Raw genomic sequence first — 26,815 nt, forward strand, 5'->3', positions numbered from 1 at the left:
TTTTGTCAGTCGATAATTTCAGTCGGGTCCGTGTCCTGAATTGGACTGCTAACTTCAAATTTGTGCTCGCAAAATAATCAATCACGAACGAATTCGAGATGGCTTCTCCGTCAAAGACGAACACAACGCTGAAAAAAGACAAGAAAGAGGAGTCTTTTCTCGACAAAGTCACCACATTAGGAAGAAAAAAGAAAGCAAAAGAAGGTAACGTACTGATGATGTGTCGAAAAAGTGTGTTTGATCGCTATTTTATGAATTACTTGGAAGGCAATTATCGGTTTCGATTTTCGCATTCTTCGCATTCGTTACGAATGTCTCATCATTTTAATGCCAAATTTCCGTATTGGGGTGTGGGCTTGTTGAGATGACAAATAATTATTTCAAAATCAAAGGCAATGTTTATGAAATCGGTTGAATAGAAATTCATTGCTTATATGAAGTACTCGATATTGCATTTGATTGTTGCTGTAAAACGATATGCCTGTGTCTGTGTAATTTGTGATTTTGGTCCCATGCACTGAGTTTTGTGTAGGATGTGGACTGTGATAGTTTAAAATGTTACAATCAATTTATATTCATTTCCCTCCTCCCCCACCTCCTCCTCCCGTTCCTATCCTCCTCATCCCCTCCCCTCCTCCTCCCCCATCTTTTTCTTCTTATCTTCTCTTCTCTTTATTTAAGTTTTTCTTCTTCCCCTTCTAATTTTCTTTACTTCTGAAGTTCTGTCCTCTGCTGTATTTTCTTCTATTCCATGTCCTTCATTCCTTTTCTCCTTTCTCATCTTTTTCTTCTTGTTCCCTCTCCACCCTCTCCCATCCCTTCACCTTGTCTTCACTCATCCTCTCTCATCCTCTCTTCCCTTCTCCTTTCCCCTCCTATATTTGGTCTTGGTCTTCTTCTTCGTCTTGAATTCAGGCCTGATAAAAACCCGATTTAAATCGGTTTCCCAATTTTTTTTATTTTTCCCGATTTTTTCCCGATTTCCCTCTTATTTTCTCTATTCTTCCCTATTTTGCCTGATTTTTCCCCCAATTTTCTTACTCGAAAGGGATGAATGTTGTTAGATGCCATTTTTTCCCCGCGAATCCTCTTTTTTTTTTTTTTACTCAAGGGGGCGTGGTTGAGGGGAAAACAAAAGACCTATTTTTTTTTTAGTGCTCACTATCACTCCTGTGAATTGAAGTTTCTTCTTTTTCTTTTCAACAATGGCTTACTAATCAGTGGAGGCATTATTCAAATTCATGTAATTCTGTTGTGGCTAATAAAGATTCACCACTAAACCTCTTTCCCCCATTTGTCTCCCCCTCTCTCTAGATGACATTAATGATATTGGAAGAGCAGCGCTGGAATCACCAGGCAGCCCTGTTGATATTAACCCAGACACATTTATCATGGGTAAGTAAACGCGACTTCAAAAGAAGATTTTAAGATCTCTCTTTTCATTTCTTTACTTTCATCTAAGTGAACCTCTATCTATCTTCCACCGTCTGGTTGGAATAGGCCATTTTTTGTAATGAAATTTTAATTCAATACAAATTATTTAATTCAGTTGTTAGAATAATTGTAAATAGTCAGAAAGTTAATTGCATACATTCCTTGTTGTTAGGCAGGACAAGCCATATGAAATACCAAGAAATATTATACTCTTGATCAATAAAAGACACACAGTAGCGAGCTCTTATGGGGAATTCGACACTGTTTACCCAATAAGGTGTTTTCAATCACCAGGATTAGTCTTCAGTTTTATTAGCAATAGGCCTTGTGTAATGCTCTGCCCTTTCCACCAATTGCCCCATATGGGAGAGTCATAAACATATATTTCCCTCACCTGAAGACTTTCTGAGAGACTAGGGGAATATTTTCTTGATTGGACCACAGATTTAATGATAATTTCACCAAGTCTGGTGTCTGCGAATTATGACCTACTGCATATGGAGACTGTTCATAAGAGAATAATATATAAAGTTTCACTATTTGTTTATAAATCCATGTATAACCTTATCCCATCCTATATTTCTAGTCTGGTTTGTCCCATCCAGCAATCAAGATATCCATTACGTTCAAGGTCAGACCCCCTTCTTCTGCAAATCCCCCGCATCAATTCGAAGAAGGGTCAACAAAATATAATTTTTTCTGGTCCCACTATTTGGAATAGTCTCCCTTTAAGCATTCGTTCTTGCACCTCAGTTGCATCATTTAAGAGACATTTAAAAACTCATTTGTTTTCTTTGTAATTGTTATTTTTTAGAGTGTAATGCACTTGGAGAGTATATAACTATTATGTTTGTATTTTAAAATGTTAAGGCGCTAAATAAATACCAATATGTACATGTATGTATGTATGTATGACTACCAGTACCCTTTAATGTTCATATTATCATAAAACTTTGGGTTATGTACATGTATAGGAAACTAAATGTTCTAAAATATTATTAACCAGCTCCTTGAAATATAATAACAGGATGTGAGTGTCATTCACTTCCTGTTTATGAATGATCTGATAGCATCCAGGTCAAGAGGTCACAGTGGTAGCAGGAAATGACAATCCGGTACACCTTTTGGGGTTGCTAAGACCATCCTTGTATGTCAATGTGGCTATGTACATGTGTATATTTTGATATTCCATATGAGAAATCTCTTATACTTCATACATGAACAGTTAAAGCTAAAGACCAGTTATGGTCATGCGATTGCATTGTGAAAGAAACGTTGTGAAATCGATCAGAAAAGGTTGATCATCTAGCAAAGATGTACTGCAAGGTTCTGGAATCATCAAAATGATAAGAAATTTGGCCAAGTCTTCATAAAGTTAGAAGCACTGTACACAGAAGATGTATATGGGACTACACACACGTGCGTGACATGTGCATTTCATATCTCTCAACAGGCGAGAGATACACTAATTTACCAAATATATCAATTAGTAGGCGGTTTCCCGTCAAAATTGTTATCATCATGTAATATTCAAAACATATTCTTTCACATGATTGGTAATAAGAGCTTCCATTTCATTTTTTTGAAATTGGGGCGTTTCCAATACAACTAAATTTCATGCCCTTACCAAGTTTTTTAATCTCTTAAATATGTGAAAAATGGATTTGTCCCAATTTATGTTTTTGAGAATGTGACATAATAAAGCTTTCACCTAATTTTTTTTGATAATGGTCCTAATTTTAACAGTCCTCCTTTCATTCTTAAGTTATGTAAAACACCAAAAAACATCAAATTTACAAGGGGTATGAATAATTTAGTTGTTAACTGTGTGTTTAACACATTCTTTGTTTTTTCGTAGAGCAGTTGTGCCTCGAGTCACAAACAATCATCGTACCTTAAGTTTTCAGATTAACATTTGGTTGTAGAATTATTTGATTTAAAATATTTTCATTACATACTAACTCCCAATTTTGCATTGAACACCTTTCCTTTCCCTGAAACAAAGTGCTTTTAGCTTTATGCCATGGTGTAGAAAGACTAAATGTATGTAAATGTTCACCCTAAATACGTTTATTGCAATGTGGTTTTATACAACCCCTGTATGAAAGAAGTCTGTTTTATCATCAATAACTAAGAAAATGAAAGTTCATGAAACTCTCTGTACAGTGCAAATTGGAGAGTAGCTCACAAGATCTGTAAAGTTTTGCCAATTTGTGTTTCACTGGTCAAACTTTCACTAATTTGTTTCTTTTGTTGTTTTGCTTTTATTGAAACCAACTTAATATCAGGGTGCGCTTCCCCTTTAAGCAAGCCTTTAACTCGTAATTTTGCATTGAAGATTTTTCCTTTACCTTTAGGACATAGTGTAGAATGGGTAAATGCATTGCAATGCTGTTGGCTGTATGGTTTGATGATTTTATCATATTTTGTTTTTGACAGAGGAGGGAGAAGAAAGGTCTATGATAGAACCCGACTCAAAGGATTCACCGAAAGTCAAAGAACTCAGCGAGGTAAGTTTCACCCATAGATGACAGATCAATTTTTGAGGCTAAATCAATCAGATTTTTCTAATCCTTCAAATTTAAACTCTTGAGACAGTGGTATTTTTCCTTTATGTAATGCCAATTTTTAATATTAATGGACAGAAAGTGTTCAAAAGTTTAAAAGATTGTCCTTTTTTATTGAAAAAACAGCATTAATTTGAACAGTTAAGCATGTTGCCAATTCAAGAATTTTAATGTGATGATGATGATAATGATGATGATTCACAGCATTTGTATGGTGCCATATATCTGTTTAAAAAAAACATTCAAAGGCGCGAGCTCCTCCAATAAAGTTAGCATTTAAATGTCTGAAGGAAGATGTGAGTTTTGAGTGAAGCTCTGAAGTGATCCACGTTGTCAATTTCACGAATAAATGATGGGAGGGAATTCCACAGGCAAAGAGCAATAGAGGAAAATGCCCGGTCTCCATATCCCTTGAGATGAGTAATGGGCATCTGGAGAGTAAGGCCAGATCAGCGAAGTCCAGGGCGTAGATGACGCCGCTCGATGACACATATCCTGGGTTCTGACCATGAATTGCCTTAAATGTGAGCAGCAGGACCTTGAATTCAATTCTGCTCATGACATAATTTTTGCATGTACTGTACATGTAACTCTATGGATATGGTACCAAAAGAAGCAGGAAATATGCCTACCGGGGTATACCAAAATATGGATAATAAGTCCAGATTATCATGAATGCTTGACATTCTCTCTTATGTCACTGTCTGGCTCTTTCTCTCCCCCTTTCTCTCCTATTTCTCTCTTTCTCTATCTATCTCATCTTCTCTTTCTCTTCCTTACTTCTCTTTCTCTTTCTTTTTTCATGTCTCTTTTCATGTAAATCTCTTTATATGTGCCATTTCCTTCTTATATACTTTCTACCTCTCATCCCCTCTCACTCTTTCTCTCTCCCTCATTCTCTCTCTCTCATCTTCTCTTTCTCTTCCTTTCTTCTCTTTTTCTCTCATCTTCTCTTTTTCTCTCATCTTCTCTTTCTCTTTCTTTCTTCCTGTCTCTTTTTATGTAAATCTCTTTCTTTGTGCCATTTCCTTTCTACCTCTCACCCTCTCTCTCTCTCTCTCTCTCTCTCTCTCTCTCTCCGTCTCTCTTCCATCTTGTCAGGTTCTCATCAGATGGATCAATGAAGAGCTGAAGGACCAGAGGATAATCGTACGCGACCTGGAAGAAGATCTCTACGATGGACAAATCCTGGGCAACCTTGTTGGTATGTACACAGTGCTTCAACAAAAGCAAACATATTTACAACATCCTTTTTTAGAATTGATTGCACCTCCTTGTAATATGACATCATATCTATAATTTTAGTAATTTAGTGAGTTGAGAAGAGGAGAATGATCTTTATAGATCAATGGCAACCTTGTTGGTATGTACAGGGTGTTTCAACAAAAGGAAATATGCAATGTAGTAGCTTTTTTGACGTGTCCCAATGCATTATAAGGGTGTGATTCCAACCTTGCCATTACACTCTGTATGTGCAGGATGCTTCAATTATATAAGCAGATGTTGGGTTACATCATGCAATTCTATCAAATGAATAAGAACCCTGAAAAGGGATGTGAGCTCCACTAAGAGGTCTTGGTTATCTACATTTCTTAAGGAGAATAACTAGAACATTGCCCATTGGAGTCTATATAATGCTAACAAAAGAATCCGATGTTGATATGTTTAAAGACAAAGTTGGGTTCTGGTCATGCGATTGCATTGTGAAAGAATCAGTGTTGATCATGTAGCATATAAGTATTGGTGTGTACTGCAAGGTTCTGGAATCATCAAAATGATACAAAATTTGGCCCAGTCTTGGTAAAATAGCAAGCACTGTACACAAAAAGATGTATATGGGACTACACAAACGTGGCGTAAAAATTGGGCCTCATTTTTATGCTCTTGTCATATTTAGAATATGAAGGCATTTGAAGAGCCATGCTTTGAAGGGAATATGTTTTCTCTGATGTTCTTCCATACTTGCATAATAAGAATGATAACGCTTTATTATATAAATTATAGTTCACCTCTCCCCAGAACTCAACCTTCTCTTTAAGGTGTTTCAACAAAATGATTGTTCTACATGTATGTATTATCAGTGTTAGTATTAAAATTGATGATTTCTTCCTTTTTCTATTCTGTAGAAAAATTGGCTGGGATCAAGTTTGAAGTGCGTGAGGTGATGCAGGCAGAGATCTTCCAGAAACAGAAGATCAAAGCCATCTTGGATTACGTCAACAAACTCCTTAATCTACCCAGATGGAACAAGGACAAATGGAGTGTGGACGGTGAGTAAAGGAACCCCGTTTCAAGAGAAATTGAAGTACTGGTAAAGTTGAAACAATAATAATAGTGGGTTCTTGTATAGCGCTCATCTCTGTCAAACTTGATTATTTTTTTTGTGCCACCACAATTTGCTAAGCTACCTCAACTAAACTGAAAAATTGCAGTCAATAGAGACATTCAGAAGCACTTACACTCATCAGAATAAACTGCAAGAACAAACAGAAAACAAGAATCGAACAATGTAAACGGAAACTAAAGAAACAAAACACATGAGAATGCCGAGCTCTGCTTAGCTGCCCGAAGCAATGGGAAACTAGGTGTACTGCCAGCTATTTAATATTAAAGGGTTGTTAAAGGCTAGGTAGCATAATATGAGTGTTCATGTGAAGTCTTCTTGTCAACCCAGAATAGGGTCGGTGAGCTAAATATATGCAGCTTCTAGCGATGCAAAGGTGTGTTAAGGTTTCTCGCTTGGCTGAGAACTGTGGCCCAAGGTAAACAGTACTTTTCAGCGCAATCAAACTAAGAATAAAACAAAGTAGATGCTAAATACTGAGCAGGCGCAGTGGCTCAGTGGTAGGGCAGTGGTCTCGTAACTGGGAGGTCCAGGGTTCAAACTAAGTCAATGCGCTCGTGTCCTATGGTAAGGCATTAATCCTCTGTACCAAGTCCATCAGAGAGGACTTAAAGCCGTCGGTCCCCTGGTTGCTTACTTAAAAGCATAAAAGAAACCTCAATCAATCACGTACTGTTTCTTATTCTTTGATTGCTTCATCCTGCAGCTATCCACTCCCGTAACCTGGTGGCCATCCTCCATCTCAAAGTCCCTCGGGAAGGACTTAAAGCCCTTGGTCCCCTTGTTGCTTACTTACACGTACAAGCATACTTGTGCTTTATTAGCAATCTGGTAAAACAAACATCAATCATGTACTCATACCTTAGAAGTAGGCATAAAGTTATACAAAACTTATTTGCCCCTCGGTGTCGGCTAGTGGGTTATTCTTGAATTTGTCACTGTGCAGTAATGGATGAACATGGACAGTTGAATAACTCATTAGGATTAATCTTGTCCTTCTTCAGTGACCAGTACATATCAAGATTTGATCTGAAAGAATTGAGTGATGTACTGTTTTCATTCTTTGATTGTTGCTTCATCCTGCAGCTATCCACTTCCGTAACCTGGTCGCCATCCTCCATCTCCTTGTCCTTTGGAGAGGACTTAAAGCCTAGTCCCCTAGTTGTTTACTTACAACCATACGCATGCTTTAAAAGCAATCAAGCAAAACAATCAACCAATCACGTATTATTTTTATTCTTTGATTGTTGCTTCATCCTGTAGCTATCCACTCCCGTAACCTGGTCGCCATCCTCCATCTCCTCGTCGCCCTCGCTTTCCACTTCAAAGCCCCCATCATGATCCCAGAGTTTGTCATCGTCAAGGTGGTCGTTGTACAGGTATGATGATTTACTGTAAACCAGGGGGGTGTTTCACAAAGATCCTAAGTCAAACTTCACTCTAAGTCGGACTTAAAAGTTATGGAGAGCCATTTGTAGCCTTAAAATAAAATTATTCAAAAGCAAACATTGAAGTATTTTAGACTTTTAAGAGAGTCTTTAAGTCTTTAAGAGAGTTGTGATTGATCCGAATCAACTGCGAGTCCTCCAATCAATCGCAAGTTTGCAGTCTCCTATACGTAGTTTTGATTGATAACATATTCATCACATTTATAAAGTGATGACATTTTTTTACAGAGCAAATTAAAAGTGAAGCTTGCAAGATACATGTACGTCACAGATCAAAGTAGACTTCCCCTTATAAGTTAGAAATGGTGTTGAGTCCAAATGTTGAAGTAAGGAATTGACTGGTGTACAGCATGTATTGCTTTGAGATTGTATTGATCTGTTAGTTAGAAACTTAATTTCATAAATTTGTTTTGCTTCTTTTCGTAGAAAAAAGACGGTATGCTGCAGACGTCCAGGGTGGAAGAAGAAATCACAGCAACCAATGAGTGAGTAATCTCAAATGTGTTCTCTTTTTTTTTGTGTACACAATTTGTAGCATCTTACATTATCTAAATGTTTCCTTTCTGCTTTGTGTTGTTCTCGTTTTAATTTCTCTTCCTAATTTGTCTTTCTTCCATTTTATCTTTTTCTTTTTCTCTCCTCGCGTTAATTTGTTCCTTTTTCTATCTTTCTCACTTGTGAATTCAATCAATGTTTATCGGTTTACCTCTCTCTATTAAAACAAAATGTATCTCTCTCTCTTTTCTACCCCATCTTATCTCTCTCTCTCTCCCTCTCCCCTCTCTCTTTCTCTCTCTTGCTCTTTCTCTCGTTTTTTCTCCCTCTCTCCCCCTCTCTATCTCTCCCTCTCCCCCTTCTCTCTCTCCCTCCCTCTCTCTTTCTCTCTATCTCTCTCTCCTTTTCTCTTTCCCCCTTTCTCTATTTCTTGTTTTTTCCCCTATCCCTATCTCTCTGTGTCTATCTATATTCATACTTCATACTAAGTCTGTCTGTCACTGACATGTGTTCTCATTCTTCTCGGAAAGCAAATTCCATTCAAAGTCCATACATGGCATGACGGCAGGTCATGTCTACAAAGTTAGTGCAGAATAAAATGTTCAAATACCCCACCCATTCATACGCATGGAGTAGGAATGAGGGGTTGCGTTTTTTAAACATTTATTGCCGCATCCATGCCTCATCTGTTTTTGTCCAAATTAGAATGTGCCAGACATGTCTTTAGCATACGGTTATGAAAATATATCCATCGCACTGAGAATCGTATTTGTATTTAGAATCATGTCTACAAAGTTAGTTCTGAATAAAATGTATTCAATTACCCCGACAATTCATCCGCATGAAGTAGGAATGACGGGTTGCGTTTTTTAAACATTTATTGCCGCATCCATGCCCCATCAGTTTTTGTCCAAAATAGAACGTGCCGGACATGTCTATAGCATACTGTTATGAAAATATTTTCCATTACATTGAGAATCCTATATGCATTTAGAATCATGTTTTTCTCTATTGCTCCATTCGTGCCTTATCAGTTTTTATCCAAATCAAAATTATATTCTGTAGCGACCTGTTACAAAGATGTTTCCCATTGCATTCAGAATCCAATGTTATTTAGATTTCAAAAAATGTATATATTTCTGCACCATTGCGTAGATTCATTGTATTGTCCATATCAGATTAGTTTGGGGATTCTTCCGTAGAACTTTTTAGAATTACTGCATGTTGTTATAGCGAGTGGCCGCTCTTACCATGGACCAGTGCCCTGTTTCACAAAACTATTATCAATAACAAAGTTCCAATAACTGTTATAAGCTACTGAAATCGTGGCATCTGATTGGCTGAGAGCAAAGTCGTCATAGAATTTTGGAATTTGTTCTTGATAACAATTTTCATGAAACCGGCCCCTGAAGGAGAATGTTCTTGTCATAGGGCCCTTTTTCATAAAACTTGTTATCAATAGCAAGTTCCAATAGCTGTTATAAGCTACTGGAATCGTGGCATCTGATTGGCTGAGAGCAAAGTTGTCATAGAATTTTGGAATTTGTTCTTGATAACAGTTTTTATGAAACCAGCCCCTGAAGAAAAATCTTTTTCATAAACCGCCCCCCTCATGGTAATCTACCTGTGTCTTCTTACATGTGTAGATGAATAATTGGCTCATATACAGGTCAAAAGCAAGTGGTCTTTCTCTAAAGGTGGTCTTTAAATACAGGTTTGAGGGAAAAACTCTCTTCATAAACTGCTCTTGTGTCATTTTCTAACATGAAAAGATAAATTATTTGCTTGTGTACAGGTCTGTGGCGTGGTTTCATGTAGAACAGCGCAGGTATACCAGAAAAAAAAATGGCTACCATCTATATCATCATCGTCATCTTATCATATGCAAATCATAAACCAAGCAGCTCATGTTAACTAACAAAAGGATCATGTCAATATTTAGGGTTCCTGCATGTCTTTAAAAAATGTTAAAATTGGTGAATATGGCTCCATTGTTTGCAATAAAGGACAACTGATTCCATGGTTCATACATTGGATAGTAGTCAAATTCATTCATTCATTTACTCAAATATGAAAGTTTTTAATTGATTTTTGGAAAAGTTCTGACACGCATTTCAAACGATACTCATTTATAAACAATTTTGAGGCCTCAGTTAGGCCTTTTTATTTTGAGAGAATGATAGAACTAAATATAGGATGCATGGTGCCCCTCATTTTTTAACCTGAATTTAAAAAAATACTGAGTAATGATCTCCAAAATATAATTGATTTTACCAGCAGTAGTAAAACATGCAAGCCGCCCTGGTAATAGTTTAGAAAATTGTAAAGTTTTAGAAACAAGATGTTTATTATTTGCCTGCCCATCTGCCTTAGACAACAAATGAAAACAATCTTGTAGTAACAGTGAATGAAATAGTGAATTAGTGAAATAAAATAGTGAATTTTGGCAAATTTGTCGCTCATTCTTTCTTTTATGTAACCCTGTATAAACATTGATTTATTTTTTACTTTGATTTGGATATTTTCTTTGGGGAATCGTTTTATTACTTTCAGATGAAAAAAGAAATACTATGATTTTTGTGAAATTATGTTGTTCATTCCTAATACTGTGTGAGTCAAAGAAAAGTTTACACCTAGAAAATTGCTAATTATTTTAAAGATCATCTTTGAACAGTAAATTATTATACATCTTATGAAAGGGTGTTTTATCCCAAATCATTTGGTATCATTTTTGTGTGGTATGTGTTCACGCTTGGATGAACAGGAGGCATTGTTTGCGAGAGTGCAAAAATCAACTTGCGTCAAAGTGATGCCTACGGTTGGGTTTAGCGGAGTGAGAGAATGAATTGAATGTATCAAATGAAATGCATTGCATATGCTTTTTGTAGAAGGAAAGTCACACACACGCACGCACAAATGTTCATTGATTTTGATATGTTTGGCATGATTAATTTTGTTAGGGATGTTATTTGGATCTGCAAAGACCGAATTGATACCCAAATCCCAATTGTTTTATTTAAACATCACATAAGCAACTTTGGCGCAAGTCGATTTTTGCACTCTCGCAAACAATGCCTCCTGTTCATCCAAGCGTGAACACATACCACACAACAATGATACCAAATGATTTGGGATAAAACACTTTTTCATAAGATGTATAATAATTAACTGTTCATAAATGAGTTTTAAAATAATTAGCAATTTTCTAGGTGTAAACTTTTTTTTGATTCACACTGTATAGTTAAGCAGAATTAAGTTAGAGTTTAATGAAATGTGTTTAAATATTTTATTTGTGTATGACATGTTAATCATGGAAGGGAGTATCATCTTACTCGTATACCAATGAGTGACATCAACTTGAGAGAATAATGATATCAGTTGGTTCATCTTTGAAATGCATGAAAATATATTACAGTTTAAATCGTACAACTACATGTAAGCGCATGACAACTTTATTTATTTTTAAGAATAGCTTATGAATCTTTATGATTGAGAACCAGAAAGGGTGTTAACTCTTTGTCAAAGCATATGAGTTAATGCCGCATAATTCGCTGACACCAGATTTGGATGAATTACCAGTTAATGTGTCTGTGTGTGCAAAGGTCTATGAAGCAGCGAACCCATGGTCCCACCAGAAAATACCCCAACTTTGCCTTCATCTCGGGGTGAGGGAAATTTGATATAATGATGAGGCTTCCATACTGTGATAGGCTGGTGCATTACACGAGACATGTCGGTCATGAAGTCCACTCTTGGTGTCAAATTCTCCATGGAAACCAACAACTATGCATCTTTAATGCCCTTCTGGCTATTGAAGGTAAAGACCAGTATTGGAAACGCCCCAATTTCAAAAAATGAAATGGAAGCTCTTATTATCAATCATGTGAAAGAATATGTTTTGACTAATACATGATGATAAATTTTGCCGGGAAACCGCCTACAAATTGATATTTTTGGTAAATTAGTTTATCTATTGGACTGTGAGAGATAAACGCACGTGTCGCGCACGTGTGCGTATAGTCCCATATACATCTTTCTGTGTATAGTGCTTGTAACTTTACGAAGACTGGGCCAAATTTCTTATCATTTTGATGATTCCAGAACCTTGCAGTACACACCAATACTTATATGCTAGAAGATCAACCTTTTCTGATCGATTCCACAACGTTTCTTTCACAATGCAATCGCATGACCGTAACTGGTCTTTATCTTTAACTATACAAAAGTTTTTAAAGATTGCTGGAAGAAGGTGGTATATCCGCTTTTTATCCAAAATGTCATACTTGTAACTACTATGTTTACAAGACTTCAAGTATGCATGGAAAATGTGTCATTATATCTACGCAAATGAAAGGTTTTCGCAGTCATTGTAGAAAAGTGAAACATTTGGTAGAGAAATATTATTTTACATACTGTATATATGTTATTTTATGATTTTATTTAAATTTTGATTTGCATGGTGTATTTTTTATTTGTTTTCTTTGCTTTAGAGTTTTACATTTTTATTTCAAGAGATTTCATAGAAATTTATTATAAAGACTTTCTTTTGTAGAAAGAACTAGCATCAATTATGCAGCCTCAATTTATAAGAGATAATCAGTGAAATACATCATATTAGTATCAAAGCAATATATTTCATGTAGCATAGATGTTCATATACATGTAACATGCAATTCATGTGAATAAGAGAATATAGATAACAAACTTTATTCATTTGAATATGATTTTGGTCATGGGTATTATACTGAAATGGCTTCTACATGTATGTATGCAGATTATTATCATTTTATATATTATTTTGTTCTTCAAACATTTGATTACCGGTTCCTTCATCTGCTGCATGTAATAAGGCTGTTATAGTAACAGCCGTTGACAATACATGTAGAGGTGTCATGGTCTGGTGGATATGTCACTGGACTGTGGATCGCATGGTTCACGGTTCAAGTCCTGGCGTGGCACTAATGTCTCTTAGCGAGACATTAATCTATGTTTGCCACTCTCCACCCAGGTGAAGTAAATGGGTGCCTGGTAGAAAGGAATTCTTTTGATGAGAGTGACAAATGTAGATTAACGTCTTGCGGAGGGACGTTAGTGCCGGGCTGGGATTTGAACCCTGTACCTTGTGATCTACAGTCCGGTGACTTATCCAGTAGACCACAACACCTCTGATCAAAATGATTCAAAATGGTGAAGGAGCACCTATTTGATTCCATTTAACGGTATATCTGTTCCATTATAGATTCTTAAAGTGCAAGATCTTTAAATAATGATATTTCTGTTTCACTTTCTTTGTCAAGTAGCCTTCATAGTATAGAATGTAGAAAAGTTAGAAAAAATACATAGTCCCATGAATGTAACATAGTTATATGAACAATAGCAAATTTATTGATATCATCGTGCAAATGGGTTTTTCATTTTTGAAAATATATACATCTCTGTGAAAGAGTATATTTGTTTGAGTAAATGGTGAGTAATAATTTTTAGTGTTCCACTTAGTTTACTTTGAAAAAAACAATTTCGTCCCTTTCAGACAGTTTTGCTTTATATAATGTAATTGTTTGGATGGTGTCATAGTTGATTGTAAGGGAGATTCAGTTGATATCAGCTAGTTCTTTGGTTAAGAAAACACTTAAGTATTATTATTATATTACGTTGTAGCACCTTGATTGATATTTTATTGAAAAGTGCGAAGTAGAACTACTACTAATTATTATTATTATTATTATTAGGTCGGGATGTATTCAACATGTATTGCGTTGCTTGATGATCTACTGAATATCTTCACTAAAATCTCTCTTGCTTTCAAATATAAACCATGTTTGATGATAAAGAGGTTGAAAAGAGGCCATGCAGGGTTTAAGTTTGGTGCATAATTTCCAAATCTCTTTGGAAGCCATAGAGACTTTATATCATGATGTGTTATGCGCTATACAAGAACCGATTATTATTATTATTATGTCTTTTGTCTGTATCAATATGAATATGGATGTGAATTAACTTTTGTTGTCTTTCTTTCTTCCCATTTTACTTATCCCTTTTCACTTCTGTGCTTTGTCCCCCTCCCCCCCCCCCCCCTCTCTCTCCCTCTCTCTCTCCCTCTCTCTCTCCCTCTCTCTCTCCTCTCTCTCTCCCTCTCTCTCACTCTCTCCCTCTCCTCTTTCTCTCTCTCTCTCTCCCTCCTCTCTCTCAATCTCTCTCTCCCTCTCTCTCACTCTCTCCCTCTCCTCTTTCTCTCCCTCTCTCTCCCTCCTCTCTCTCAATCTCTCTCTCTCTCTCTCTCTCCCTCCCTCCCCCTCTCTCTCTGTTTCAAATCATAAAGGGCCATCGGAGGACGATTTGGTGAGTTTATTGATATTATGTCAATTACTGAAGAAAGCTTTTTACTTGTGAGAGTTTAATTGAACTTTGTGAGGTTTTTCCCCTCCTCTTTGGTGCACCTAAGTCTATTTTTTTCCTTTCTTTTTTAGCATTTGTCATTTATGAACTTTATAAAGTTGAATATGGACTTTCAAGAGTTACATGTATAAAGTTGTCTCTTTTTTAATCAATTCATCTCAAAAAATTGTTGCGCAGCCTTCCCCTCCCTTGACTGCTCTACAGCTTTCTAGAATTCAATCTGGCTAGTCAGATTGGTACCCCCACTCTACTCGCCAACACCGGTAGGGATTTAATTAGGAGGCGCGATCGCTCAGTGGTAGAGCAGTGGGAAGATCACAGGTTTGAAACCTAGTCGATGCGCTAGCGCTCTTTGGTAAGGCATTAATCTTCATTACCAAGTCCCTTGCAGAGAACTTAAAGCCGTCTGTCCTCTGGTTACTTACTTAAAAGCATACACATCATGATATCTTAGCAGTCGAGTTAAAAAAAGAAACTAACCAACCAACTTTCTTCACGCTTTTCGATCATATGTAGACACAAAACATGCAACCCCTCCACCCTGTAAAAAAATGAATGGGCAACATTAAAATAATAATAATAATAATATTTAATTTCTATATAGCGCAGTTACTCTTTTAACTTTTAAATTAGGACTCTTAAATCTAATGGAAGATGGGATTTCATATGTTAATTAAAGATTTATCATTTGAACTCTTTCATATTAACAGAACGTGATGCCTTTGACACCCTGTTTGATCATGCACCCGACAAGCTCAATGTAGTCAAGAAGGTAAGTGAGAAGAAATGACCTTGTGCTATGTGATACCAATAGAGGGCAGTGCATCACTTTGATCATAGCTACATGTAGTTTAGAGAGGTAGTTGTGCCAACGGAAGTTGCTCCTCATTGGTCAGTCATCTATCTTGTGGAGCCTCGTATAATTCCCTCCCATAGAGATTGCACATTGGAGGGAATTATTCAGAGCTCAGCAGAGGGCATACCAATAGAGGACAGGGCATCACTTTGATCATAGCTGCATGTAGTTAAGAGAAGTAGTTGTGTCAACTTCCTCCTCATTATTCAGTCATCTTAGATATAATTCCCTCCCATAGAAATATGAATCCATTTCTGGTGCATATTAGCGAGTTGAAAATAAATGAATGATACATAAGAAAGAAAGGCACCGGGGCCTGTTTCACAAAGCCATTTTATCAATTACAAATGCTAGAATCCCATTACAAATTTGCTCACAGCCAGTCAAATGCAAGGATTTCAGTAGCTTATAACAGTTATTGTAACTGGTTCTTGATTTAAAGTTTTATGAAACAGGGCTCTGATCAGTAGTAGATGTGAACTCATTTATGATTAATTATACACATAGTTTAGATTTACAATGGATAAAAGTGCACTTCACATCATGTAACCTGACTGCAATAGGCCATTTTGGTAACGTAACCAAATCAATGCATATGCCTTTGTAAAGCACCTCGTACAAATTATTTCACCCGCCCATTACGAACAATTGTATCTTAGTAGTCAGAATCCAAATTGCATACATTAGTTGTTGTTAGGTAGGACATTATGGCTTGCCCTACCTAACGGCACATAATTTGTCCCTACAGTATTTTCACGAAGTGACAGTAATGAGGAAAATCGCATACAATTTGTGTGACGATTTTCCTCACTACTGTCACTTCGAGAAAATAGGGACGTATTTATGCACCTTGCATTCTGACTTTTGAAATACAACTATTTGTAACAGGCGAATGAAATAATTTGTATTAAAGCTTATCTGCCGTAGTTTACAGGAGGGATTAGACCGCTCTGCAAGGTCACTGGACAGGTGGTTATCTCATTAACTCAGCTCTCAGTTAACATAAGAAAAAGAGGATCATGGGGGACCAATGGTCACCGATTAGGCATTGTTTGTTATATAGAGGGTGCAAGTAGCTACCAGTAGTGCAGTGGGCCTTTAAGGCACTTCACAAAGACTTACATGTATGTATTAAATTTGATTACAAAATGGCCTATTGGATTTTTTTGTAAAGAAGATTTTGTTATCATATGTATTTTTTTTTTTCCCACAGTCACTGATTGCCTTTGCCAACAAACATCTCAACAAACTCAATCTGGAAGTCATGGACTTGGATAGCCAGGTGAGTTGAAGTTGTTCATCTTGTGAATAGTTATCCTGTATAGATACTATACCACACCATTACCAGAAGATACTTAAATTTCTTGATATGTGTATCATCCTCAATGATGGTGTCTCCTATTTAATGGGTTTGTTACAACCCCTATACATTGTAACAGTTATCCCAAGATACCTTATTTTCTTGATGATTGATCTTGTATATAGAGATAATAAATGTACATCCTCATTTTCTTACTTTGTGTATTATACTCCTAGTTCCATGATGGTGTGTTCTTTATCTTGCTGATGGGTCTTCTGGAAGGCTACTATGTACCTCTACACTGCTACCACATGACCCCTACGACTTTTGAAGAGAAGGTAAGTGTTGCACCGTATTCCAGACTCAATGGCCCAAATTCACAAAGGAGGTTTTAATTTAACCCATGGTTTAAAAATAAGCGCAAAATAAGCGTACCTTGCCTTGCGCGCGTCTAATATTGGACCTCTTGACCATGTTGCACTTATTTTACGCTAATTTTGAATTATGGGTTATTTAAATGAGGGTTTAAACCATGGGTTTAATGTAAACCTCCTTTGTGAATTTGAGCCATTGAGTTTCTTGTATTCTCCATGGATATCGGTTTAGCAGAGGAAGTAGACTGTCCCTTGTGATCACCTCCTGTTGAATTATAACCCTTTCAGGATAGGATTTGTTTGTATTGCTAAACTGATTACTCTTCGATCTTTCAATTGGCAACAATAATTATTTTTCTTTCAATGCTACATTGTTAAGATTAAATGTAATGTCTCTGAAAACAATATACATAGGTGAGAATGTGAGAAAATTGCCAAGTTTAGTAAAAAAAAAAAAACCAAAGCTTTTAAATTCTCAATGTGCTGCCAATTTAAGGATTTTAGAGATTAATTTTCATTTTTAGTATTACTGGCATCAAACACAAGTAATTTAATTTTACAAAGATGGATGCAGTATGTGCAGAACCTTTTGCTCTCTCCCCTCATGCATCCGGCATGTGTTGTAGGGCTCTGAATCAAGAGTTTTTGAGCCAAACCACAAAATGTGGAATGATTGTCGCGAAAGGGTTAAAAATAGATAGATAGTAAGAGAGGGGAATCTCTAGCCTGCAGACTTATTGTGCTCTATTCATTGAAAGGATGAATAAGCTCTCCTACTTGGGAGCCAACTAGAGGTGGATTGTAATGTATTTTTAATTAGCAATGAAAATATGAGGATTTCATTTCATTTCATTTAACTATTCAAACACAGTAAATCTCTCAACCTAAACAGCTGTTTTTCAGAAAGTCTGGGTGGCCTAAGTGAAAATATATAAATTATAATACAAACAAAAGTCAGTAACAAAAGATAACATAAACATATGCAAATAAACAAATCAAATCAAAACAAAACAAAGGATGAAAACAATAGATTTAGAGAATCCAAATGAAAACCATGTCCCATGAATTGCCTAGTGTCCAGAATAATTCACAAGATTAGCTGAGTGATAAGATAAGATGTTGCATATTTATTTAAACTCTCCCTTGTAATTGAAAATATTTCAGTTATAACAATTATATATTTGAGACCAACATTTCATGTACATTTTTCCCTCAAATGATAGGTCCACAATGTTAACCTGGCCCTGGATCTAATGGACGACGCTGGACTACCCAAGGCCAAGGCTAGAGCAGAGGGTGAGTGTGTTATGTAATCTTGATGGTCCTCTGACGTTTGGTCTGGCGACTATTGCTCTTGGCTTTATGTCATTGTTAGGATTTGAGTTTTTCTTGTTGTCGCTGGAAGCGTTGCCAGGGAGTTCCATGATTTTAGCAGTCGGGTACTCTAGGGTGGCAGCCATGTAAACAGGGGGCTCCACCGCTGCCCCTCTGTGCATATTATTATACAAACAAATTAATGTTTGTGAGTGCAATCGTGAATATGCTCTGCGCGCAAGTTGAGTCACATTTGGATAATGAACAATAGGTGTGGAGATTATTATCCGGCTCAGTGCATGTCACTAATGCACGAGCCTCAAAAGAAGAATTATTTGTTTGATGAAATGGGTTTATGATGTGTCATAATGTCGAGAAATAAGCAAAAAACCTGATCAAAATTCTAAGAATCGCACAGTCATTTGAGCCGCCATTTGCTTTGAATGACATCACAGTACATTAGCTCAGCCAAATATTGTAATGCGCGTTGCAGTGTGCATCATTGTTCTTGCCATTTGAACCTACGTTTATTTCATCACGCCATAATTTGGACACGTCAGAGATGCACATATGATGTGGGTTATCATCTTTTGATGGGGATTTTTTTTTTGACGGTAGGCGTGGTAGGAAAGGATGATGTACGGTCACATGGTGTCATTTGACAAATTAGACTGCCTACATTCTATAACCCATTTTCTAGCGTTGAAGTCAGAACCTATAGGGAAGATTGGTGATGTATAATTGTTTTATACAGCAAGGTATTTGAATGATCACAATAAAGAGAAACAGATGCAGTCTCGCTGAAAACACACTAGTGGCATGAAAGTTGGTCCAAACTACTTAGCTATATTTCTTGTCGTATTATATAACATGAGAGCATTAAAAGAATGGTCAATTTCAGTGGACATTTCCACCATGATAATAATCTTTCAAATAATTAGAAAGCTCAGTTAATTATTTTTTCATCTCTATTAGCACTCCATCGTTGCTGAAATATCTTTTTTCCCCAAATAATTAGAAAGGTCACTTAATTATTTTTTCATCTTTATTAGAACTCCACCTTCTCTCTCTGAAATTAATGTACATGTACTTTCATTTAATACTCTGTTGCTGAAATATCTTCTTTTCTTCCAAATGATTAGAAATCTCACAAAGTTATTATTTCATCTTTATTAGAACCCCAACTTCTCTCTGTGATATTAATGTACTTTCATGTAATACTCTCCTGCTGATATTTCTTCTTTTTTTCCAAATAATTAGAAAGCTCTTAAATTTATGTTTTCATCTTTATCAGAACACCACCTTCTCTCTCTGATATTAATGTACTTTCATTTACTCTGTTGCTAAAATATCTTCTTTTCATATTTATAAGCACGCCATCATCTACAATATTAATGTAATTTCATTACTCTGTGGCTGAAATATCTTCTTTTCTTCCAAATGATTTAGAAAGCTCAAAAAGTTATTTTGTCATCTTTATTAGAACCCCCAAATTCTCTCTCTGATATTAATGTACTTTAATTACTATGTTGCTGAAATATCTTCTTTTCATCTTTATAAGTACTCCACCATCTCCAATAGTAAGGTACTTTAATTTAAAAACTCTGTTGCTAAAATATCTTCTTTTATCTTTATTTGCACTCCACCATCTTCAATATTAATGTACAGTCAAACCTGCTTTAGTGACCACCTGTCTACAAAGATCACATTTTTTGTTTCCCTTGAAAATGGTTTCTCGTTAAAACATGTACTAAAGGAACCTGTCTACAAAGACCAATTTTTCTGTTTCCCTTGGGAGGTCGCTATAGACAGGTTTAACTGTACTTTCATTACTCTGTTGCTGAAATATCTTCTTTTCTTCCAGATGTTGCTCAGCTCCATCTTAAATCCATGCTTCGCCTCATCTACAATCTCTTTCTGAGATACAAGCAAAATGATCTTTTCATCTAAAGAAACTCTCCCTCTTACTTCTTCTTTGGGTATTCCAAATCTATTCTTAAATGCCTGCTTCCTAGATGTGATACATTTGCTTCAATACGTGTGTAATTGTACTAATTAATTGAAACTAATGGTAAATTTTGTTGTTGATGCTAGAAGGAGATGATCTGCATTTTTCAGTGTTCTCACACAGTCTGATTATTCTGTCTTATTAACCCACCTTCTTCTTCTTTCTTTCTTAAACTTCTTCCTCTCATTTACTCTTTCTTTCTTTCTTTTTTAAAACTTCTTCCTCTCAATCTGTCTTCCTTATTCTTCCTTCTTTCTTTCCTCATTTACACTCTTCCGTTCTTTCTTTTTAAACTACTTTCTTTTGTTTTGTTTTCCTTATTCTACCTTCTTTCTTTTTTTCTTTCTCAAACTTCTTCCTCTCATTTACTCTTTCTTTCTTTCTTTTTTAAAACTTCTTCCTCTCAATCTGTCTTCCTTATTCTTCCTTCTTTCTTTCTTCATTTACACTCTTCCGTTCTTTTTTTTAAACTGCTTTCTTTTGTTTTGTCTTCCTTATTCTACCCTCTTTCTTTCTTTCTTTCTTAAACTTCTTCCTCTCATTTACTCTTTCTTTCTTTCTTTTTTAAAACTTCTTCCTCTCAATCTGTCTTCCTTATTCTTCCTTCTTTCTTTCCTCATTTACACTCTTCCGTTCTTTCTTTTTAAACTACTTTCTTTTGTTTTGTCTTCCTTATTCTACCCTCTTTCTTTCTATCTTTCTTAAACTTCTTCCTCTCATTTACTCTTTCTTTCTTTCTTTTTTAAAAGTTCTTCCTCTCAATCTGTCTTCCTTATTCTTCCTTCTTTCTTTCCTATTTACTCTCTTCCTTTCTTTCTTTCTTTCTTAAACTTCTTCCTCGCAATCCGTCTTGCTTATTCTACCTTCTGTCTTTCTTCATTTACTCTCTTCCCTTCTCTCTTTCTTAACCTACCTCTTCTTATTCTGTCTTCCTCATGCTTCCTTCTTTCTTTCTGTCTGTCTATCCTTTTTTTCTGTTTCCTCAGGCTACCTTATTCTTTTCTTTCTCTTTTTCTTTTTCTTCCTTCCTTTCTCTCTCTCTTTATTCCACATCAGACTTTTCTTTATCTGTGCTATAACTACTAACACAAATGGTATCCAATAACTGTTGTTCTTCACCAGCACCATCAGATCAGCATATTTCAGTATTCAATCATACTGGCCTTCTTTTATTGCCATCCTCCAATATCAGGCCTGATAAAAACCCTATTTATATCGGTTTACCGATTTTTTTCCCGATTTTTTCCCGATTTTTTGTTTTTTCCTGATTTTTTGTTTTTTCCTGATTTAAAAAAAAAAAAAAAAAAAAAAAATCCAGATTTAAAAAAAAAAAAATTTAAATATTTTTTTTTACCAATTTTTTTTTCTTCTCTATTTTATCCTGATTTTCCCGATTTCCCTCTTATTTTCTCTATCCTTCCCAATCTTGCCCTATTTTGTCCCAATTTTCTTACTCGAAAGGGGGGAATGTTAAATGCCATTTTTTCCCCGCGAATCCTCTGTTTTTTTTTTACTCAAGGGGGGCGTGGTTGAGGGGAAAACAAAAAACCTATTTTTTTTTTAGTGCTCACTATCACCCCTGCAATATCATTCTTTCCATTTAACCCATTTTCTGTCTCTTTTCTCGCAATATTCCTTATCAGCTATAGATGCATACATTCCAGTAATGTCTACATAATATTCTTCTTTCTTCTCACTGTCTCTTATTAGCTTTTTACATGTTATTACCTCTTACTTTTATTCCAGCTGTAATTCTCTACTTTTAATACTAAGATTTAAAAGTGTACGCCATTGTCTATGATATGTATATTTCCCATTTTTCCCCAAAAAAATTCTCAAAGCATTATCTTTTAGATGAAGTAAAAGAATGTGTGTAATGAATGCCTTGGAGATTGCAATAATCATGTTGTGTTGTATATTTATTAAGCTACTAATTGACTTGGCTGTATGTTTACTGTTGAAATAAATGATACATCCTTGAAAGTTTAAGGAAAAGGATTGTTGCCAAAATGGTGGAAATTAATGTCTACGTTCAATGTCAATAATGAGAACTCTGTATGTACTTTCGTTTATAAATCATTCCAAGGTATCGTAGTAAACAAAACCCTCAGATACGCCTGACACACTTCAGAAATTGCACTTCATTGCACGACCCCCTCAGTTGTCAGACATAAAACAGTACAGATCTACCACACATACATGTATATAAGATGTACACGTAAGCATGGATGTTTCTTAACAAGTCAGACTTGAACTAATTCTTGACGTATTTCTAATTTGCATCACTTTAGCAGTGGATTGTTATTTCAACTGTTTTGAGTGAATCAAACAGTATACACCAGTTCATATTCAATTATTAATCCAAATAGAAAAACGATATGCATGAAGTTGGGGTGATATGAATTAACATGCATCATTGTGAAATACAATTTTGTGTGGTACAAATTATTGAAAGGCATGTTTATATCACTGTGCAATGATCATTGTTTCAGACATTAATTTTTGATGAATAAGTCGTTAAAGTGTTAATTGATAGATTGCTTGAAAGTAAGTTTTCATTCTTTTGTGTGAAATTGACATTCTTCAGTACTGGCTAAGTACATTTGTATTTAACAGCATGATAGCATAGAAACTATTTGTTTATGATAGATCAGTTCACAATTGTATCCAAATTGAAAGTATGTTTGTAATGCAGATATTACTAGTGACAAACATTAAGATTGTCAGAGGTTTGTCTGAAATAGCAACAATTAATTTACATTTATGAAAGCCTCCATTCTGACTCTTGAAATACAACATTTTATAATAACAGGTGAGTAGAGTAGTGGGTTACTACATTGTATACTTTCTGGAAAAGATTATTCCATACTTTGGATACGAATTTGAACTGGTCTATTAAAAAAATTCTATGACGTTTCTGATGATAAAACATTGAATATTGATTGTACATTGTAGAACATTTTAATACTCATTTTAAATCAAGATAAAGATAGTGAAATATAACTTGTAAAAGGTATTTACTGTTAGAATTCTGTATAATAAGGGCATCATCCTCATTTTTACCCCTTCAATTGTTACCAACAAGATGATATGAATTCCCTACTTCCTGCAGAAGACAAACCAATTTCTTTTTCATACTAAGTCAGGTGTCATTCTAAACATCCTCCATTACCATATATGGAAATATGTCTGGGTTTTCCCTACAAAAAAAGGGCCACATACTGAAAGCAAAATATAGGGAGGGGCAGATTTTTACTGGGAAGAGATGAGTTTCCCATTTTTAACCTAGATTTATATTTAACTGGGAAACAAAAGAACATAACCGTAAATCAATGTATTTGTACAGAATAAGCAATGCAGACGTGTCTTTTTAATCCCACCGCACGTGGTGGAAAGTTATTTTTTAATGACCCTTTATTTCATTCACCTTTTTGGCTCTTAGCACATGCTGCTATGATGCTGTAGATCTGGGCCCAGTCTTATAAAGAGTTGCGATTGATTCCAAATCAATCGCAAGTCCTCCAACCAATCAAGAGTTTGCAGTCTCCTGTATCTTATGTACATAGTTGCAATTGATACTAATCGTGAATAAGTCGTGATTGATATCAACTCTTTATAACATGGGGCCCAGAAGCACAAATACACTGCATATGAAAAGAGGAATCTTGATCTAATTGTATATTTCCATCTCTCTTTTCGTTATTATAGATGTGGTGAATTTAGACTTGAAATCAACTCTGCGAGTACTCTACAACATTTTCACCAAGTACAAGAACGTCACATAGATCGCACTTCCAACATCTCAATTAGTTATGTATCAAAATTCAGAGCAATAAGCAAATCATTGAATTTGATTTATTTTTCAATTAATTGGGGACCAATCGCCATAAAGTCAGGATAAATTTTTCTCACCTCTTATCACAAAATGATTGTGACAATAATAATAACTCTCTCTAGAAAAGGTTTTTATCTTCTCAGAACCTTATAGATCAATCTCTACGTTTCTTCAGATTGATCCATAAAGTTCTAAGAAGATATAAACTTTATCTGTCAAGAATATATCGTCGCATAATTTCATAAAAAGAGATTTTAAAAGTTTATTCATACTTTATGGGCAAATTGTGCTCTGATAAATATGTTTCATATTTCATGCCTGTATGATATAAATATATAATATCAGCTCAAAATATTGCATGTGTACAGATATATTGCTAGTTTAGACACCAAAATCATACTAAAAATAAGAGGCAAAAACAACTCCTATGTATACAAAATGATGCACTTGTATGCTTGTATGTTCATGTACACACATAAAAGTGAGCTTGGAGTGAAATTGCCATGAAGACCTTGATCCAAACTACATCCTGTTATGCTCATTCATCCTTAATTATTTAAATTGCTCGAATAGTTTGTGGAGGTGATTTATGTTCTCTCTCAGTTAAACAAACTGCTTTTTAATTCTGTGATTAGTCCCCACTCTTTTTGTGCCATGTTCGCAGATCAGCGAAACAAATTGGCAACATTTAACAGTATGGTTTAACAGCATTTTTGCAGATCTGCAAATCAGCAGATACAAATGGAATGCAAGTCTGTTTGAGATACATCGATTTTACATAATATTGGAATTCATCACGATAAAGAGGGCATGCAATTTGGAATGCATGGGAGATTGTTGAGTTGATGGAAAGCTCCTGTTTTCTTTGTTTTTATCCCTTTGCCCCTCCCTAGTTTTCTACCACCAACCCCTATATCCCTCCTTTTTATTTATGATCTGATTTTGTCACCATTTCAATTTGTTTTCTTCATAATCTTAGTTATATTATGTTCAATATTACATAAATATAATACATGGAGATTATTCTATTCTTGATGTTAGATTGTATCTTGTTACAGTCAAATTAGGGCTCTGTTTCACAAAACTCATTCTCGGTAACAAGTTACAATACCATAATTAACGGTGTATAAACCGCCCTCGTGTATTAACCGCACCCCTCTTTTTCGCTCTGTCGGCAGCAAGCCAGGTTCGTGTTAAAAAACCCACGCGGGAAGGCCTTTCATTTAACAGCGAGGTGCAGCTAAATGTGTAAGATCATTAATGTAAATTAAAAAAACAGTAGAGGACCTAGGATAGAACCTTGTGGTACGCCATGTAATAGAAGAAAAATTGGAGGAATTATTATTATAAACTACATATTGAGATCTATCAGAAAGATTACTTTCAAACCAAGATGACAGACTAATTTGAGTGTTGTTCTAGTTTCCGAGTGGTGAGTCAACACACCGATTACTGAGCTGGGAGACATTGCCAGGCATGGCGCCAGGTGGAGGGGCATAAATCAAAACTTAAAAAAAAAAAAAAAAAAAAAAAAATAATTGTATAAGACGCACCCCTGACTTTGAATTTTTTTTTGGCGGCAAAAAAGTGTGGTTAATACACCGTTAATTACAGTAAGTGTCATGCATATGATTGGCTCTTGGCATATTCACAATAGCCATTTGACAGTTGTTATTTATGATATGTTTTATGAAACAGGGCTCTGTAGCAGTGACCACCTGTATAGAAAGACCACATTTTTTGTTTCCCTTGAAAAATCTGTCAAAGGAAACCTAACAATAAAGACAACCTGTCTATAATGATAACTTGTCGTGACCTCATGGGTGGTCTTTCTACACAGGTTTCACTGTATCTACATATATTTAATATGTAATTGTATGCAACTCAAACTCGTTATGTTACATATCAATTCTGTATATACTTATTGTATGGTAGGCTCTTTGCAGACTGTATCTATATTTAGGAAAGTCTGTAAGTCCGCATCAAAGAAAAGGAAATAGCTGCATTTCAGGAGTGGGAAGTGTGAGATTGACTGTATTTTTTATCAATGGTAATAATTTTGACAATGTGTGCATGATATGAGGTAGTATAGAAATATATAGATAAGGCTAGCTAGACTTTAGCCACTCATATATTTCTTTCCCATCCTTTTGCGTTTTCAGTAAATACCTTTTTATATCTTCGTTCTCTTTTGATAAACTTACATACATGGTTTCATCTCTCTAACATGGTGCTATATTTCAATGGATGAAACATTTGTATTTTTAAACCTACAATACCTGCAGGTAAAGTTGCACTCTCGCAGTTGAATAGGAGAGATAGATAGTTAAGGAAGTATTATACTACAAAAAGTTTACATTTAATTTTTTGTATCTGTTCATATACTTGTAATCTTGCAGAGTTTCGAGTGTGGACAGAACATTTTTAATTCATTTAAATTATAT

General features: G+C 35.4%; 1 protein-coding gene across 2 annotated transcripts; it reads left to right on the forward strand.

Moving 5' to 3' along the window:
• Positions 1–77: 77 nt before the first annotated feature.
• LOC586879 (beta-parvin-like) lies at positions 78–25,259 on the forward strand. Of its 2 annotated transcripts, XM_030987822.1 has the most exons (14): positions 78–204; positions 1,315–1,395; positions 3,874–3,944; positions 5,103–5,205; positions 6,128–6,271; positions 7,609–7,724; positions 8,220–8,278; positions 10,084–10,116; positions 14,608–14,627; positions 15,395–15,456; positions 16,754–16,822; positions 17,077–17,178; positions 18,438–18,510; positions 24,245–25,259. In XM_030987822.1, exons 1-14 carry the CDS (start codon positions 99–101, stop codon positions 24,319–24,321), a joined length of 1,116 nt encoding a protein of 371 aa, XP_030843682.1. In that variant the 5' UTR covers positions 78–98; the 3' UTR covers positions 24,322–25,259. The 2 variants fall into 2 exon arrangements, with proteins under 2 accessions (XP_030843682.1, XP_030843683.1); XM_030987823.1 differs by lacking the exon at positions 10,084–10,116.
• Positions 25,260–26,815: the final 1,556 nt, after the last annotated feature.

Source organism: Strongylocentrotus purpuratus, unplaced genomic scaffold (assembly GCF_000002235.5).
Source record: "Strongylocentrotus purpuratus isolate Spur 01 unplaced genomic scaffold, Spur_5.0 spur5_scaffold_17, whole genome shotgun sequence".
Taxonomy (NCBI): domain Eukaryota; kingdom Metazoa; phylum Echinodermata; class Echinoidea; order Camarodonta; family Strongylocentrotidae; genus Strongylocentrotus; species Strongylocentrotus purpuratus.

What these genes read in the sequence shown, in the direction of transcription:
- LOC586879 (XM_030987822.1), top strand. Translation starts at nt 99, where the DNA reads ATGGCTTCTCCGTCAAAGACGAACACAACGCTGAAAAAAGACAAGAAA. An exon ending in CCCAGACACATTTATCATGG is followed by an intron (nt 1,396 to 3,873) that starts GTAAGTAAACGC and finishes TGTTTTTGACAG; the next exon opens with AGGAGGGAGAAGAAAGGTCT. An exon ending in AGCTCAATGTAGTCAAGAAG is followed by an intron (nt 15,457 to 16,753) that starts GTAAGTGAGAAG and finishes TTTTTCCCACAG; the next exon opens with TCACTGATTGCCTTTGCCAA.